Source organism: Oncorhynchus masou, chromosome 19, assembly GCF_036934945.1.
Source record: "Oncorhynchus masou masou isolate Uvic2021 chromosome 19, UVic_Omas_1.1, whole genome shotgun sequence".
Classification (NCBI taxonomy): domain Eukaryota; kingdom Metazoa; phylum Chordata; class Actinopteri; order Salmoniformes; family Salmonidae; genus Oncorhynchus; species Oncorhynchus masou.
In genome coordinates, this window is record NC_088230.1 from 39,726,984 (window position 1) to 39,745,784 (window position 18,801).

At 44.6% G+C, this 18,801-nt stretch overlaps 1 protein-coding gene across 1 annotated transcript in view; it reads right to left on the reverse strand.

Annotated features, from left to right (window-relative positions):
* The window catches only part of emilin1a (elastin microfibril interfacer 1a), a 65,443-nt gene extending 62,202 nt beyond the window's left edge, over positions 1–3,241 (reverse strand). Inside the window, 1 exon segment of the mRNA XM_064925780.1 lies at positions 2,601–3,241. Coding sequence (XP_064781852.1) covers positions 2,601–2,746 — 146 coding nt within the window. The 5' untranslated portion in view covers positions 2,747–3,241.
* Between the last annotated feature and the right edge of the window lie 15,560 nt (positions 3,242–18,801).

Below are 18,801 nucleotides of genomic sequence, written 5' to 3' on the forward strand. Positions count from 1 at the left end.
ATATAGAGGTCAGACCCTAACAGTGGTTTATATAGAGATCAGAGCCTAACAGTGGTTTATATAGAGAAGAGATCACATCCTAACAGTGGTTTATATAGAGGTCAGACCCTAACAGTGTTTTATACAGAGGCCAGACCCTAACAGTGGTTTATATAGAGATCAGAGCCTAACAGTGGTTTATATAGAGAAGAGATCACATCCTAACAGTGGTTTATATAGAGGTCAGACCCTAACAGTGTTTTATACAGAGGCCAGACCCTAACAGTGGTTTATATAGAGATCAGACCCTAACAGTGGTTTATATAGAGGTCAGACCCTAACAGTGTTTTATATAGAGGTCAGACCCTAACAGTGTTTTATATAGAGGTCAGACCCTAACAGTGGTTTATATAGAGGTCAGACCCTAACAGTGGTTTATATAGAGGTCAGACCCTAACAGTGTTTTATATAGAGGTCAGACCCTAACAGTGGTTAATATAGAGGTCAGACCCTAACAGAGTGTTTTATATAGAGATCAGACCATAGCGAGCAGACTCTCTCTCTCTCTCTCTCTCTCTCTGTGTCTCTCTCGCTCTCTCTCTCTCTCTTTCTCGCTCTCTGCGTCTCTCTCGCTCTCTCTCTTTCTCTCTGCCTCTCTCTCCCTGCCTCTCTCTCTCTCTCTCTCTCTCTCTCTGCGTCTCTCTCGCTCTCTCCCTCTCTCTCTCTCTCTCTCTCTCTCTCTGCGTCTCTCTCGCTCTCTCTCTCTCTCTCTCTCTCTCTCTCTGCCTCTCTCTCCCTGCCTCTCTCTCTCTCTCTCTCTCTCTCTCTCTCTCTCTCTCTCTCTCTCTCTCTCTCTCTCTCTCTCTCTCTCTCTCTCTCTGCCTCTCTCTCTGCCTCTCTCTCTCTCTCTGCCTCTCTCTCTCTCCCTGCCTCTCTCTCTCTCTCTCTCTCTCTCTCTCTCTCTCCCTGCCTCTCTCTCTCCCTGCTCTCTCCCTCTCTCTCTCCCTGCCTCTCTCTCTCTCTCTCTCTCTCTCTCCCTGCCTCTCTCTCTCTCTGTCCCTGCCTCTCTCTCTCTCTCTCTGCCTCTCTCTCTCTCTCCCTGCCTCTCTCTCTCTCTCTGCCTCTCTCTCTCTCTCTCACTCTCTCTCTCCCTGCCTCTCTCTCTCTCTCTCCCTGCCTCTCTCTCTCTCTCTCTCTCTCTCCCTGCCTCTCTCTCTCTCCCTGCCTCTCTCTCTCTCCTCTCTCTCTCCCTGCCTCTCTCTCTCTCTCCCTCTCTCCTCTGCCTCTCTCTCTCTCTCTCTCCCTGCTCTCTCTCTCTCCCTGCCTCTCTCTCTCTCTCTCCCTGCCTCTCTCTCTCTCTCTCCCTGCCTCTCTCTCTCTCTCTCTCTCCCTGCCTCTCTCTCTCTCTCTCCCTGCCTCTCTCTCTCTCTCTCTCCCTGCTCTCTCTTTCACACACGCTCCTCCTTTCATTTTAAGGGTACTCCGGGTGAGGTCTCCTCCACAGGGTTCCCTGAAGCTCAGCTCCATTACAGGACAATAATAGCCATGCTGTCAGTAGGATCAGGGGAGTCATACTACTGCACATGTTGCTTCCCTGTTGGCGGCTTAGCTTCAAATAGGACTCCCGTGACATTGTCATCAACTGTACGATATGATTATAGGCCACACACTACAGACTGACGTTTCCCAGATAGTTTCCAAAAGCACCAACTGCTGTTTCAGAGGAGGCAGGGTAGCCTAGAGGTTAGAGTGTAGAGGAGGCAGGTAGCCTAGTGGTTAGAGTGTAGAGGAGGCAGGTAGCCTAGAGGTTAGAGTGTAGAGGCGGCAGGTAGCCTAGTGGTTAGAGTGTAGAGGCGGCAGGTAGCCTAGTGGTTAGAGTGTAGAGGCGGCAGGTAGCCTAGTGGTTAGAGTGTAGAGGCGGCAGGTAGCCTAGTGGTTAGAGTGTAGAGGCGGCAGGTAGCCTAGTGGTTAGAGTGTAGAGGCGGCAGGTAGCCTAGTGGTTAGAGTGTAGAGGCGGCAGGTAGCCTAGTGGTTAGAGTGTAGAGGCGGCAGGTAGCCTCGTGATTCGAGCGTTGGGCCAGTAACCCGAAAGGTTACTGGATCGAGTCCCAGAGCTGACAATGTAAAAAATATATAAAAAAACATGTCATTCTTCCTCTGAGCAAGGAAGTTAAACCCACTGTTCCACTGGACGCTGAAGACAGTGGATGTCAATTAGTTGAATGCATTCAGTTGTACAACTGACTAGATATCCCCCTTTCCCCTTCCAGATTGTTTCTCAATTACTGCCTGTACTGTAGTACAGTATCACTGGACTGTGTTGGAGGGAACGGTGTCCTATATCCTATGCATTTGTGGGATTGCACAATGTTTCTCAAAGATACTGAAAACTAAAAGCCTTAATAAATGCCTCCTATGTCCATATATGTTGCGAGTAAATATGTTCTAATAATATGCTCCGGAGATCAGGAGGCTTGGCGAGACTAGGAAACTTTATTGCGCACTCCGGATAAAGTGGTAGGAATTGTATACCGTTCAACAGTTCTGCTACTTCTGTTTACTCATATTGCAAGTATCATCAATAGTGACTGGTTATTATGGGATAATAAAGTATACATTACCTGTGCCTGCTCGCTACTCTCCCCCCATTTGAACTGGATTGGCTCAGAGCGGGTTGGAGATTGTTCAGCGAGGGATTCGAAGACGCACGCCAAATGACTCCAGGTAACGTCAACGATAAAAACAGGTACATAAGCGACGATTCCATTTTGGGATTCAAAGATATATTAAGCAGTTTTTCAAAATAAGTCCGTCATCTCTCTGTCATCTGTCCCAAAACCATCCAAAAAAGTTACGCGGGGGTTATGAAGCACGATAAATGAGTTGTGAAGCACGATTAAAGTAACACTATATATATATATTTGTTTTAATATACGTTGTATTTGAAGAGTTTGATGTCGTTTTGGTGAAGAGAACCGTTACTTTCTCGTCAAGTCACTGCATTTCATAAAGTTTGCGGTTGTTGTGTACCGTTATCCTGAAACGTGAAGTGAAAACATAATATTACGTCTTGGAGTATAAAGTGGTCGTCATCATTGTCATGCGAGGATAGTGCGCGTTTGATCCATCCTCACTCCTCTCCTCTCATGCTTAAGCACCCTCTCTCGCTCTCTCTCTCACTCAATCGCTGTCTCTCCCCTCGCTCTTTCCACTCACTCTTTTCTCTCTCTGTCGGTTTCTTCTCAGACTCCCCCTTACCTCTGTCCACTTTGCAGTTCCTCCCTAAAAATCAACCTCTTTTTTTTTCTTCAAATACGTTTCCAAGAACGTATCATTTAGTACGTCTAGTTTTGGGGATGAATGGCTTAGAAGTTACCCAACCAGAAGATGTTGACAAGGGATAGTCCTATTTTGTCTGTAGGCTACAGGATTGACTAAAGTTCAACAAGATACAGTAGTGATGATGACATAAGTAGTCATGATGCACTACTTATCTCAATGAAACATATATATTTTTTTGTTATCATTGAAACGCCAATAGATTGGCTACTACTATTGTTGTATTGTACAATGAGGGAGAGAATATCTTAACTTGAAGTCCTCTTCAACATGTTTTGTTTTCTGATTATATGAAAATTATAACCTATATAGTATCTCTAGAACTGGAGTTCCATAAACCTTTGCATCATAGAATTAGTAAATTTCAATTAGAATTAGAATGACTAAATTAGAATTAGTAAATTAGAATTAGAATGAGAGAATTAGAATGAGTAAATTAGAATTAGAATTAGTAAATTAGAATTAGAATGAGTAAATTAGAATTAGAATGAGTAAATTAGAATTTGAATTAGTGAATTACAAGAGAGTTCTAACTGCGCAATGCCATGTAGTTTTCATACAGTGGCAACAGTATAGTGCAGAGAGAGTGTCTGGCTTGGATGGACTGTTTACCCTTCTTCTGCTCTCCACCCCTCCCTCCCTTTAACCACAACTAATCTAGATGCCCGACCGACCGCCCTCCTCCTCCTCCTCTGTTCTCTCTTCCTCGTTTGATCTGAGTAGTAGAGTTTTGAACTTGTGGGGGGACGGTAATCAAAGACCAGTTTTAATCTGCTCAGTTTAATGTCACATGTTCCTGTAGACCAACAAAAATACACTCTGGGGAATGTCCAGCTATGCAAAGTCTCCATCTCAAATGGCATCCTATTCCCTACATAGTGCACTACTTTTGACCAGGGACCGTAGGGTATAGGATGCCATTTGGGAAGCAGCAAACTCTTACTCATGCCAAACTAACTACTCCCACTGAACGGAATTGGAATGCCCAACTGTAGAATGAGACTGTGCATTCTAACCAGAATTACTGCTATGGGTCGTTTTGCACGGGTGCGTACATTTCAGGATAAGGAACGTCAAGCTAACCACTCCTATTGACTGTCTAATGAGAAAAGGTTGACCAGTCTGTCTGACAATGATTAGACTGGTGATGAAGAAAGCATTGTATTTACAATCATTGTCTGAACGACTCCAGATTGCCAAGCATGGCAATAACTAAAAGTTATTAATAACTAAAAGTAGAGTCCTATGGGCCCTGGTTAAAAGTAGAGTCCTATGGGCCCTGGTTAAAAGAAGTGCAAATGGTAGAAGTTTTAATTTTGGCAGCTATTTTAGATTTCGTTTTAGTGTTACAATACCTTTTAGTCTTAGTCACATTTTATTAATTTCATCCTTCGTGAGCTTTAGTTTTCATCAGTCGACTTAAACTCTGGACAAGGTTAGTGTAGTTTTTGTCACAGACTAGGAACCGGAAGGTTGCAAGTTCAAACCCCCGAGCTGACAAGGTACAAATCTGCCGTTCTGCCCCTGAACAGCCAGTTAACCCACTGCTCCTAGGCCATCATTGAAAATAAGAATTTGTTCTTTAACTGACTTGCCTAGTTAAATAAAGGTAAAATAAAACAATTGTTTTCTAATGAATATTGAGACCACCTCTAACTTCCATCATGTGCACATTCAGATGGCCTTGTCCAACTAGGTCTACTATCCCTTAGCTGCTAACATTGATATTGTGGCAGATTGTAACTATAATTGCCAGCTATAATTAACAGCTATATAAAGCCTTGGCTACAGGTTAAACTATTTACAGCTGAGATTTTTCTCACCATCATAACCGTCAAGAGGGGTAAATTACAGTGTTTTTTTTCACTAGAAGACAATGAGGATGAGCTTGCTAAACACGACAGGAATATTACTGTTGTCATTTTTTAATAGAAAAATGAAAACCGCAACTCGTATCTCTGGACCACAGCGTGAGAGCGGTAACACAGACGAAGTAATTGCAGCAAACATGGGGAAAAAATAGAGCTTCTGATGTGATCAAACTAAAAAATAGCCTACATGAAAGAAAGAGAGGGAGTGAACATTGTTTCTATTTGAGGTTAGCTACAAGTCCGGTATCCTGGCTTCACATCAGTTCATAAGTTTGACAAGTGCCCGAATGGCGCAGTGGTCTAAGGCATTGCATTGCAGTGTTAGAGGCGTCCATACAGACCTGGGTTCGATCCCGGGCTGTATCATAACCGACAGTTATCGGGAGTCAATACATGTGGATGATCTTTTTCCTGTAGTGTTTGTAAACACCGAGAGTAGTTTGATTAATAACCTGAACCAGATTACAGGCACTGGTTACAGTGAGAAGCTTTCTCTCGAGCGGACAGCTTGATGAGAGGATTGTATTAAATTGCATTTTGCATACATGTGTAGGATTGGACAAAACAGATGAAAAGAACTTCATGTCAAATTAAATATTCATTAGTCTCCCGTGGAATTCTCGTCCCGTCACATTTTCATAGACTAAAATGAAAAGTAATTTGTAATGGTTATGATTTTTTTTTTCTCCAGAGTATCTTGTCTCATTATCGTCATAGTTTTATTCAGGAAAAACAGGTTGTCGACGAGTATTTTACATCATGGTTATTGTTGATGAAAAACACTGCTATGTAGGGAATAGGGTGCCATTTGGGGACATAGCCTGGGTACTGTATGTCAAATCAAATGTAAATTGATTTGTCACGTATGCCGAATACAACAGTAAAGTGCTTACTTACAAGAACTAACCAACAGTGCAATTTTTAAGTAAAAAATAGTATTAGGTGAACAATAGATAAGGAAAGAAACAAAAACAACAGTAAAAAGACAGTGAAAATAACAGTAGAGAGGCTATATACAGTAGAGAGGCTATATACAGTAGAGAGGCTATATACAGTAGAGAGGCTATATACAGTAGAGAGGCTATATACAGTAGTGAGACTATATACAGTAGAGGCTATATACAGTAGACAGGCTATATACAGTAGAGATGCTATATACAGTAGTGAGGCTATATACAGTAGAGAGGCTATACACAGTAGAGAGGCTATATACAGTAGAGAGGCTATATACAGTAGAGAGGCTATATACAGTAGAGGCTATATACAGTAGACAGGCTATATACAGTAGAGAGGCTATATACAGTAGAGTGGCTATATACAGTAGAGGGGCTATATACAGTAGAGATGCTATATACAGTAGTGAGGCTATATACAGTAGAGAGGCTATATGCAGTAGAGAGGCTATATACAGTAGAGAGGCTATATACAGTAGTGAGGCTATATACAGTAGTGAGGCTATATACAGTTGTGAGGCTATATACAGTAGATTTTTAGGTAGTATGTGCATGAATGTATAGTTAAAGTGACTATGCATATATGATAAACAGAGAGTAGCAGCCATGTAAAAGAGGGGTTGGGGGGCGGGACAATGCAAATAGTCCGGGGAGCCATTTGATTGCCTGTTCAGGAGTCTTATGGCTTGGGGGTAAAAACTGTTGAGAAGCCTTTTGGTCCGAGACTTGGCACTCCGGTATAGCTTGCAATGCAGTAGTAGAGAGAACAGTCTATAACTGGGGTGGCTGGGGTCTTTGACAATGTTTATGGCCTTCCTCTGACACCACCTGGGGTAGAGGTCCTGGATGGTAGTCAGCTTAGCCCCAGTGATGTACTGGGCCGTACGCACTACCCTCTGTAGTGCCTTGCAGTCGGAGGCTGAGCAATTGCTGTACCAGGCAGTGATGCAACCAGTCAGGATGCTCTCGATGTTGCAGCTGTAGAACCTTTCGAGGATCTGAGGACCCATGCCAAATCTTTTTAGTTTCCTGAGGGGGAATAGGCTTTGTCGTGCCCTCTTCACAACTGTCTTGGTGTGTTTGACCATTCTAGTTTGTTGGTGTGGACACCAAGGAACATGAAGCTCTCAACCTGCTCCACTACAGCCCCGTCGATGAGAATGGGGACGTGCTCGGTCCTCCTTTTCCTGTAGTCCACAATCATCTCCTTTGTCTTGGTTACGTTGAGGGATAGGTTGTTATTCTGACACCACCCGGCCAGGTCTCTGACCTCCTCCCTATAGGCCGTCTCGTCATTGTCGGTGAACGGGCCTACCACTGTTGTGTCATCTGCAAACTTAACGATGGTGTTGGAGTCGTGCCTGGCCACACAGTCGCGCGTGAACAGGGTGTACAGGAGGGGACTGAGCACGGACCCCTGAGGGGCTCCAGTGTTGAGGATCAGCGTGGCTACGTGTGTTGCTACTTACCCTCACCACCTGGGGGCGGCCCGTCAGGAGGTCCAGGATCCAGTTATAGAAGGAGGTGTTTAGTCCCAGGATCCTTAACTTAGGGATGAGCTTTGAGGGTAATATGGTGTTGAACGCTTTCCCTCTGGTTGCGCATTTAACATGTTGATAGATATTTGGTAGAACTGATTTAAGTTTCCTTGCATTAAAGTCTCCGGCCACTAGGAGTGCCGCCTCTGGGTGAGTGGTTTCCTGTTTGCTTAAGTAAACTGATTTACAGTGGCTTGAAAGTATTAACCCCCTTGGCATCTTTTCCTATTTTGTTGCCTTACAACCTGGAATTAAAATATATTTTTTTTTTTGGGGGGGGGGGGGTGTTATCATTTGATTTACACAACCACTTTGAAGATGCAACACATTTTTCATTGTGAAACAAACAAGAAATAATAAGAAAAAAAAACAGAAATCTTGAGCGTGCATAACTATTCACCCACCCAAAGTCAATACTTTGTAGAGCCACCTTTTGCAGCAATTACAGCTGCAAGTTTCTTGGGGTATGTCTCTATAAGCTTGGCACATCTAGCCACTGGGATTTATGCCCATTCTTCAAGGCAAAACTCTTCCAGCTCCTTCAAGTTGGATGGGTTCTGCTGGTGTACAGCAAGTCATACCACAGATTCTCAATTGGATTGAGGTCTGGGTTTTGACTAGGCCATTCCAAGACATTTAAATGTTTCCCCTTAAACCACTTGAGTGTTGCTTTAGCAGCATGCTTAGGGTCCTTGTCCTGCTGGAAGGTGGAACTCTGTTCCAGTCTCAAATCTCTGGAAGACAAACAGGTTTCCATCAAGAATTTCCCTGTATTTAGCATCATCCGTCATTCCTTCAATTCTGACCAGTTTCCCTGCCGATGAAGACATCCCCACAGCATGATACTGCCACCACCATGCTACACTGTGGGGATGGTATTCTCGGGGTGATGCGAGGTGTTGGGTTTGCCACAGACATAGGGTTTTCCTTAATGGCCAAAAAGCTACATTTTAGTCTCATCTGACCAGAGTACCTTTTTCCATATATTTGGGGAATCTCCAACATGCCTTTTGACAAACACCAAGCTTGTTTGCTTATTTTTTGTCTTTAAGCAATGGCTTTTTTCTGGCCACTCTTCTGTGAAGCCCAGCTCTGTGGAGTGTACAGCTTAAAGTGGTCCTATGGACTTCAATCTCTGCTGTGGAGCTTTGCAGCTCCTTCAAAGTTATCTTCGATCTCTTTGTTGCCTCTCTGATTAATGCCCTCCCTGCATGGTCCATGAGTTTTGGTGAGCGGCCCTCTCTTGGCACGTTTGTTGCGGTGCCATATTCTTTTTTTTAAATTATAGTGGATTTAATGGTGCTCCGTGGGATGTTCAAAGTTTTGGATAGTTTCTTATTACCCAACCCTGATCTGTACGTCTCCACAACCTGCCTTTCAGAACAGGTTTATATATACTGAGATCATGTGACACTTAGATTCCACACAGGTGGACATTATTTAACTAATTATGTGACTTCTGAAGGTAATTGGTTGCACCAGATCTTATTTAGGGACTTCATAGCAAAGGGGGTGAATACATATGCATGCACCACTTTTCCATTTTTTATTTTGTATAAAAACATTTTTAAAGTAATTGTTTTTCATTTCACTTCACCAATTTGGACTATTTTGTGTATGTCCACTACATGAAATCCAAATAAAAAATCAACTTAAATGACAGGTTGTAATGAAACAAAATAGGAAAAACACCAAAGGGGATGAATACTATTGCAAGGCACTGTACGTTTCCCTGCAATAAAGTCTCCGGCCACTAGGAGTGCCGCCTCTTGGTGAGCGGTTACCTGTTTGCTTATTTCCGTACACAGCTGACTGTCTTAGTGCCAGCATCCATCTGTGGTGGTAAATAAACAGCCAACTAAAATATAAATGAAAACTTTCTAGGCAAGTAGTGTGGTATGAAGCTTCTCATAAGATCTCTACTTCAGGCAAGCAAAATCTAGAGACTTCCTTAGATTTCGTGCACCAGCTGTTGTTTACAAATATGCACAGATCCCCCATCATCCCCTCGTCCTTCTTTTTACCATAGTGTGCTGTTCTATCTACCCGGTTCAGTGTATATCCCGCTAGCTGACAATCCATGTCATCATTCAGCCACGATTTCGTGAAACATAAGAAGTTACAGTATTTGATGTCCCGTTGGTAGGATATTCGTGATCGTACCTCGTCTAATTTATTGTCCAATGATGTCCCATTGGTAGGATATTCGTGATCGTACCTCGTCTAATTTATTGTCCAATGATTGCAGTTGGCAAGTAATACTGACGGCAACGGCAGCTTTCCCACTTGCCGTTAGCGGATCCTTACGAGGAACCCCGCTCTGCGTCCTCTGTACCTGCGTCTCTTCCCCTTGCCAATGACGGGGCCTTGTCGGTTGTTCGAAGTACATCCTGTGTGTCTAATCCGAGGTGAGTGATCTCCGTCCTGATATCCAGAAGCTCTTTGTCTAATCTGAGGTGAGTGATCTCCGTCCTGATACCCAGAAGCTCTTTGTCTAATCCGAGGTGAGTGATCTCCGTCCTGATACCCAGAAGTTCTTTGTCTAATCCGAGGTGAGTGATCGCTGTCCTGATATCTAGAAGCTCTTTGTCTAATCCGAGGTGAGTGATCTCTGTCCTAATATCCAGAAGCTCTTTGTCTAATCCGAGGTGAGTGATCGCTGTCCTGATATCCAGAAGCTCTTTGTCTAATCCGAGGTGAGTGATCGCTGTCCTGATATCCAGAAGCTCTTTGTCTAATCCGAGGTGAGTGATCGCTGTCCTGATATCCAGAAGCTCTTTGTCTAATCCGAGGTGAGTGATCGCTGTCCTGATATCCAGAAGCTCTTTGTCTAATCCGAGGTGAGTGATCGCTGTCCTGATATCCAGAAGCTCTTTGTCTAATCCGAGGTGAGTGATCGCTGTCCTGATATCCAGAAGCTCTTTGTCTAATCCGAGGTGAGTGATCACTGTCCTGATATCCAGAAGCTCTTTGTCTAATCTGAGGTGAGTGATCGCTGTCCTGATATCCAGAAGCTCTTTGTCTAATCCGAGGTGAGTGATCGCTGTCCTGATATCCAGAAGCTCTTTGTCTACTCCGAGGTGAGTGATCTCTGTCCTGATATCCAGAAGCTCTTTGTCTAATCCGAGGTGAGTGATCACTGTCCTGATATCCAGAAGCTCTTTGTCTAATCCGAGGTGAGTGATCGCTGTCCTGATATCCAGAAGCTCTTTGTCTAATCCGAGGTGAGTGATCGCTGTCCTGATATCCAGAAGCTCTTTGTCTAATCCGAGGTGAGTGATCACTGTCCTGATATCCAGAAGGTCTTTGTCTAATCCTGAGGTGAGTGATCTCTGTCCTGATATCCAGAAGCTCTTTGTCTAATCCGAGGTGAGTGATCTCTGTCCTGATATCCAGAAGCTCTTTGTCTAATCCGAGGTGAGTGATCTCTGTCCTGATATCCAGAAGCTCTTTGTCTAATCCGAGGTGAGTGATCTCTGTCCTGATATCCAGAAGCTCTTTGTCTAATCCGAGGTGAGTGATCTCTGTCCTGATATCCAGAAGCTCTTTGTCTAATCCGAGGTGAGTGATCTCTGTCCTGATATCCAGAAGCTCTTTGTCTAATCCGAGGTGAGTGATCGCTGTCCTGATATCCAGAAGCTCTTTGTCTAATCCGAGGTGAGTGATCGCTGTCCTGATATCCAGAAGCTCTTTGTCTAATCCGAGGTGAGTGATCTCTGTCCTGATATCCAGAAGCTCTTTGTCTAATCCGAGGTGAGTGATCTCTGTCCTGATATCCAGAAGCTCTTTGTCTAATCCGAGGTGAGTGATCGCTGTCCTGATATCCAGAAGCTCTTTGTCTAATCCGAGGTGAGTGATCGCTGTCCTGATATCCAGAAGCTCTTTGTCTAATCCGAGGTGAGTGATCTCTGTCCTGATATCCAGAAGCTCTTTGTCTAATCCGAGGTGAGTGATCTCTGTCCTGATATCCAGAAGCTCTTTGTCTACTCCGAGGTGAGTGATCTCTGTCCTGATATCCAGAAGCTCTTTGTCTACTCCGAGGTGAGTGATCGCTGTCCTGATATCCAGGTGCTCTTTGTCTAATCTGAGGTGAGTGATCTCTGTCCTGATATCCAGAAGCTCTTTGTCTACTCCGAGGTGAGTGATCTCTGTCCTGATATCCAGAAGCTCTTTGTCTAATCCGAGGTGAGTGATCGCTGTCCTGATATCCAGAAGCTCTTTGTCTAATCCGAGGTGAGTGATCTCTGTCCTGATATCCAGAAGCTCTTTGTCTAATCCGAGGTGAGTGATCTCTGTCCTGATATCCAGAAGGTCTCCGAGGTGAGTTGTCTAATCCAGAAGCTCTTTGTGAGTGATCTCTGTCCTGATATCCAGAAGCTCTTTGTCTAATCCGAGGTGAGTGATCGCTGTCCTGATATCCAGAAGCTCTTTGTCTAATCCGAGGTGAGTGATCTCTGTCCTGATATCCAGAAGCTCTTTGTCTAATCCGAGGTGAGTGATCGATCCGAGGTGAGTGATCGCTGTCCTGATATCCAGAAGTAATCCGAGGTGAGTGCTTGTGATCGCTGTCCTGATATCCAGAAGCTCTTTGTCTAACATGAGTGTCGCTGTCCTGATATCCAGAAGCTCTTTGTCTAATCCAGGTGAGTGATCGCTGTCCTGATATCCAAAGCTCTTTGTCTAATCCGAGGTGAGTGATCATAAAAGCTCTTTGTCTAACAGAATCTTTGTCTAATCCGAGGTGAGTGATCAGCTGTCCTGATATCCAGAAGCTCTTTGTCTAATCCGAGGTGAGGATCGCTGTCCTGATAAGAAGCTCTTTGTCTAATCCGAGGTGAGTGATCGCTGTCCTGATATCCAGAAGCTCTTTTTAACATGATGGTTCCAGTCTTTGTCTAATCCGAGGGGGTCTCCTGATGTCCAGGGTCTAATCTGGGTACTATGATATCCAGAAGCTCTTTGTCTAATCCGAGGTGGTGATCGCTGTCCTGATATCCAGGAGCTCTTTGTCTAATCTGAGGTGAGTGATCGCTGTCCTGATATCCAGAAGTTATTTTTGGTAAAATACAGAAACATTATGTACAAGATAAGTTACAAATACGCTGGTTCAGTTTATGAAGGTGGTCTCAGGAGGTCTGGGTGCCACTGTATATATGGTTCAGTCTATGATGGGGGTCTCAGGAGGTCTGGGTACTGTATATATGGTTCAGTTTATGAAGGGGGTCTCAGGAGGTCTGGGTACTGTATATATGGTTCAGTTTATGATGGGGGTCTCAGGAGGTCTGGGTACTGTATATATGGTTCAGTCTATGATGGGGGTCTGGGTACTGTATATATGGTTCAGTCTATGATGGGCGCCTCAGGAGGTCTGGGTACTGTATATATGGTTCAGTCTATGATGGGGGTCTGGGTACTGTATATATGGTTCAGTCTATGATGGGGGTCTCAGGAGGTCTGGGTACTGTATATATGGTTCAGTCTATGATGGGGGTCTCAGGAGGTCTGGGTACTGTATATATGGTTCAGTCTATGATGGGCGTCTCAGGAGGTCTGGGTACATGTTTCCTCCTTCAGTTCCTCCTGTTCCCAGGGGTAGTGTGACCCTATATGATATGATATGAGGCATGTTCTTCACACACACCCACCATGCATATGCACACACACATACACATAGATTGACCACCCAACGCCCAGGGTATAACCAGGGGTGGAAAGAAATGAAAAGTCCTGTTACTTTAATGACATTTTACTCAGTAGAAATAAAACTACTGGTGTAAAAGTGAAAAGAAGCTCATTTAATAAGAAATTAAGCAGAATTTAGCACACAAACAAAAAAAATGAACCGTTCATACTATTTTCATTACTCACAAACTCCCTCTTTCCCTCACTCCCTCTCTCCCTCACTCATAAACTCCCTCTTTACATCACTCCCTCTCTCTCTCCCTCACTCACAAACTCCCTCTTTCCCTCACTCCCTCTTTCCCTCACTCCCTCTCTCCCTCACTCAAACTCCCTCTTTACATCACTCCCTCTCTCTCTCCCTCACTCACAAACTCCCTCTTTACATCACTCCATCTCTCTCTCCCTCTCTCCCTCACTCACAAACTCCCTCTTTCCCTCACTCCCTCTCTCCCTCACTCACAAACTCCCTCTTTACATCACTCCCTTTCTCTCTCCCTCACTCACAAACTCCCTCTTTACATCACTCCCTCTCTCACTCACTCAGAAACTCCCTCTTTACATCACTCCCTCTCTCTCTCCCTCTATCCCTCACTCACAAACTCCCTCCCTTTACTCATTCCTCCTTTATTTTACTCACCCTCTCTCCCTCACTCACAAACTCCCTCTTTACATCACACCCTCTCTACCTCACTCACAAACTCCCTCTTTCCCTCACTCCCTCTCTCCCTTACTCATTCACTCCCTTTTTACATCACTCCCTCTCTCCCTCACTCACAAACTCCCTCTTTCTCTTACTCATTCACTCCCTTTTTACATCACTCCCTCTCTCCCTCACTCACAAACTCCCTCTTTCCCTCACTCACTCACACACTTACTCACCCATACAATGACAAATGGTGAGTGCCAATGCACACAGGACTTACCTAAAGGACTTGATATCAAATTAGCTCTAGAGGCGACTACAGAACATCATGGAAATACTGTACAAATGAATGAGCAAACCCTCCTAAAAAAGAGATTTGGCAGTAGATGTTGCATTAGAATGATAATCTATATATCTAATATCTAATGTACATTCGGTTATGTAGTTATGTATCCATCAGCAAAGAAACAGAGGAACTCTGTTCTAGAGCCTTCACTTCTCTCAGAACTTGCTGTTCGGGTTTCGGCAGGAGCTGATTTTCAAAGTGAATCAAGTCTATCCCGGCTCACTGTGCAATGAAGAGCAGTGTAACAATGCTAAAAGGAAGCTCACATGTCGACAGTGGTAGGGGCCCTGTGTTCACTTTGAGGGACCAGCTTCTTAATGTATGTAAAGGAATGAAACAAATCCATCTTGTCTGGCACACAGACAAGGTCTCGTCCAGCTCCCTTATACCTTTTGATCCTTTTGGTCATCAGTGATGAGGAGAAATCTCCTTCGTCAGATTTGATGCTCTGTCTCCTCCTCTGTCAGCGTGTCAAGGTGATGCTTTGGGTAGATCAAACCTGTAGAGTGGCAAATACGCAACTTTACCCATTGAATATTTGTGCAAATTCTGCTTTATGTGGCAACTTAATTCCTCATATCACTGACACTACAATTACCCAAACACAGATTTCCATACTTGTTATTCTCAGATACCGAGACTGAAGTGAGTCTGTCAGAAGTTTTCATACCTAAAAAGCTAATGTTGAGAGTCCATGTCTTTGTCTCCATGTCTTTCTGTACCTATTGTGTATTACTCACACAGTTATATGCACAATTAGACTTACAGAGTCTCTGTGTAAATTAGGATCAAGATTGTCTAAATGCCAAACAAAGTACAGTACAAATCCTAGGTCTAAACACTGTATGTCATGGCCAGGCAAGCTAACGTTAGCTAGTTCACTTAGCTAGACGTTACCCTGATGTTGTTAGCTAGCCCAGATAACTTACATGGCTGCTAGCTAGCCACCACCACACATAGTGACATCGAAGTGCTAGCTGTAATAGCAATCATCATCAGGTGGTGGTTAGCCATGTAGCTTACTAGCTAATTTAGCTGAAAGGATAGCTTGCTAACGGTAGCATGCTGGACAACTAGGCTAATGCAAATCTATGTAAGTTAGACTATTTGAAAGCTAGCTATACTAGCTGCTAAAGCCATCCATAGCTAAATGTTTGATCATTAATAAATAGCTAGCAAGTTATCCCTCCTGTACTCCCTGTTCATCCACAACTGTGTGGCCATGCACGCCTCCAACCCAATCATCAAGTTTGCAGACAACACAACAGTAGTGGACTTGATTACCAACAACAATGAGACCACCTACAGGGAGGAGGAGAGGGCACTCGGAGTGGGGTGTCAGGAAAATAAACTCTCACTCAAGGTCAACAAAACAAAGGAGATTATTGTGGACTTCAGGAAACAGCAGAGGGAGCACAACCCTATCTACATCGACGGGACAGTAGTGGAGAAGGTGGAAAGTTTTAAGTTCCTGGATGTACACATCACAGACAAATCAAAATGGTCCACCCACACAGACAGTGTGGTGAAGAAGGCGCAACAGCTCCTCTTCAACCTCAGGAGGCTGAAGAAATGTGGCTTGTCACCTAAAACCCTCAGAAACTTTTACAGACGCACAATCAAGAGCATCCTGTCGGGCCTGGTACGGCAACTGCACCGCCCACAACCGCAAGGCTCTCCAGAGAGTGGTGCGTTCTGCACAACACATCAATGGGGGTAAACTACCTGCCCTCCAGGACAACAACAGCAGCCGATGTCATAGGAAGGCCAAAAAGATCATCAAGGATAACAACCACCTGAGCCACTGCCAGTTCACCCCTTTACCATCCAGAAGGCGAGGTCAGTACAGGTGAATCAAAGCTGGGACAGAGAGACTGAAAAACAGCTTCTATGTCAAGGCCATCAGACTGTTAAAACCTCTTCGGGATCGCAAACCGCTAACGGGACACTTTTCGACAACATCTGGTGAAATTGGAGCATGCCAAATTCAATTTACAAAATCGTAATATTAAACATTCATGAACATACAAGTGACTTACATAATTTAAAAGATTAACTTCTTGATAATCCAACTGCGTTGTCAGATTTCAAAAAGGCTTTACGGCGAAAGCCTTCCTATGACATGTGATTATCTGAGGACAGCGCCCCACATCAAAATACTTTTTCAACCAAATCATATCAAATCAAATGTATTCATAAAGCCCTTTTTACATCAGCTGATATTTCAAAGTGCTGTACAGAAACCCAGCCTAAAACCCCAAACAGCAAGCAATGCAGGTGTAGATGCAAGGTGGCTAGGAAAAACTCCCTAGAAAGGCCAAAACCTAGGAAGAAACCTAGAGAGGAACCAGGCGATGAGGGGTGGCTGTGCCGGGTGGAGATTATAACAGAACATGGCAAGATGGTCAAATGTTCATAAATAACCAGCATGGTCGAATAATAGTAATCACAGTGAACAGGTCAGGGTTCCATAGCCGCAGGCAGAACAGTTGAAACTGGAGCAGCAGCACGGCCAGGTGGACTGGGGACAACAAGGAGTCATCATGCCAGATAGTCCTGAGGCATGGTCCTAGGGCTCAGGTCCTCCGAGAGAGAGAAGAAAGAAAGAAAGAGAGAAAGAAATAGAGAATTAGAGAGAGCATACTTAAATTCACACAGCACACCGGACACTCACACAGGACACTCCAGATATAACAGACAGACCCTAGCCCCCCGACACATAAACTACTGCAGCATAAATTCTGGAGGCTGAGACAGGAGGGGTCAGGAAACACTGTGGCCCCATCCGATGATACCCCCGGACAGGGCCAAACAGGCAGGATATAACCCCACCCACTTTGCCAAAGCACAGCCCCCACACCACTAGAGGGATATCTTCAACCACCAACTTACCATCCTGAGCCAAGGCCGAGAATTGCCCAGAAAAATCTCCGCCACGGCACAACCCAAGGGGGAGCTCCAACCCAGACAGGAAGACCACATCAGTGACTCAACCCACTCAAGTGACACACCCCTTCTAGGGACGGCATGGAAGAGCACCAGTAAGCCAGTGACTCAGCCCCTGTAATATGGTTAGAGGCAGAGAATCCCAGTGGAGAGTGGAACCGGCCAGGCAGAGACAGCAAGGGCGGTTCGTTGCTCCAGTGCCTTTCCGTTCACCTTCACACCTGGGCCAGAATACACTCAATCATAGGACCGGCCGCCCCTCATCGCCTGGTTCCTCTCTAGGATTCTTCCTAGGTTTTGGCCTTTCTAAGGAGTTTTTCCTGTAGAAACTTCAGAGTGTTTTCTATCCAATTATTCCAATTATATGCATATCCTGGTTTCTGCTCCTGAGTAACAGGTTTTGGGCACGTCAGTCATCCGGAAATTCAGGATACTGCCCCCTAACCTTAAGAAGATTTATTAAACAGTCATCACTAACATAGAGAGGCTGCTGCCTACATACAGACTAAAATCATTGGCCACTTTAATAAATGGATCACTAGTCACTCTAAGTAATGCCACTTTAATAATGTTTACATATCTCCCATTACTCATCTCATACGTATGTGCTGTATTCTATACCATCTATTGCATCTTGCCTACACCGCTCGTTCACCACTCATCCATATACTCATATGTACATATTCTCATTCACCCCTTTTAGATTTGTGTGTATTAGGTAGTTGTAGTGGAATTTGTTAGATTACTTGTTAGATATTACTGCACTGTCGGGAACTAGATGAACAAGCATTTCGCTACAACATCTGCTAAACACGTGTATGTGACCAATAACATGTTATTTTATTTGATCTAACCTCTACAATGTTTCCACAAGTCTGTGACTTTTTCTAGGTTACCGTCCTGGGTAAGAAACATCTCACATCCTGAGCTGAGGAGAACAGTCTCCTCCATCTCCATTGTCTTTCACTCACACCTCTTTGAATGTCTTCCCGACCATCATTATTCAGTTTGAACAGCTTGATTTGACTGTGTCTGTGTGTGTCTGTGTCTGTGTGTGTGTGTGTGTGTGTGTGTGTGTGTGTGTGTGTGTGTGTGTGTGTGTGTGTGTGTGTGTGTGTGTGTGTGTGTGTGTGTGTGTGTGTGTGTGTGTCTGTGTGTCTGTGTGTTTGTGCGCGTGTCTGTGCGTACGCCGTGTGTCTGTGTCTGTGCGTGTGTCTGTGTGTGTGTGTGTGTCTGTGCGTGGGTCTGTGCGTGTGCGTGTGTCTGTGCGTGTGTCTGTGTCTGTGCGTGTGCGTGTGTCTGTGTGTGTGTCTGTGTCTGCGTGTGTCTGCGTGTGTCTGTGCGTGTGTGTGTGTGTGTGTGTGTGTGTGTGTCTGTGTCTGTGTCTGTGTCTGTGTGTGTGTCTGTGTCTGTGTCTGTGCGTGTGTCGTGTGTCTGTGCGTGTGTCTGTGTGTGTGTCTGTGTCTGTGTGTGTGTGTGTGTGTGTGTCTGTGCGTGTGTCTGT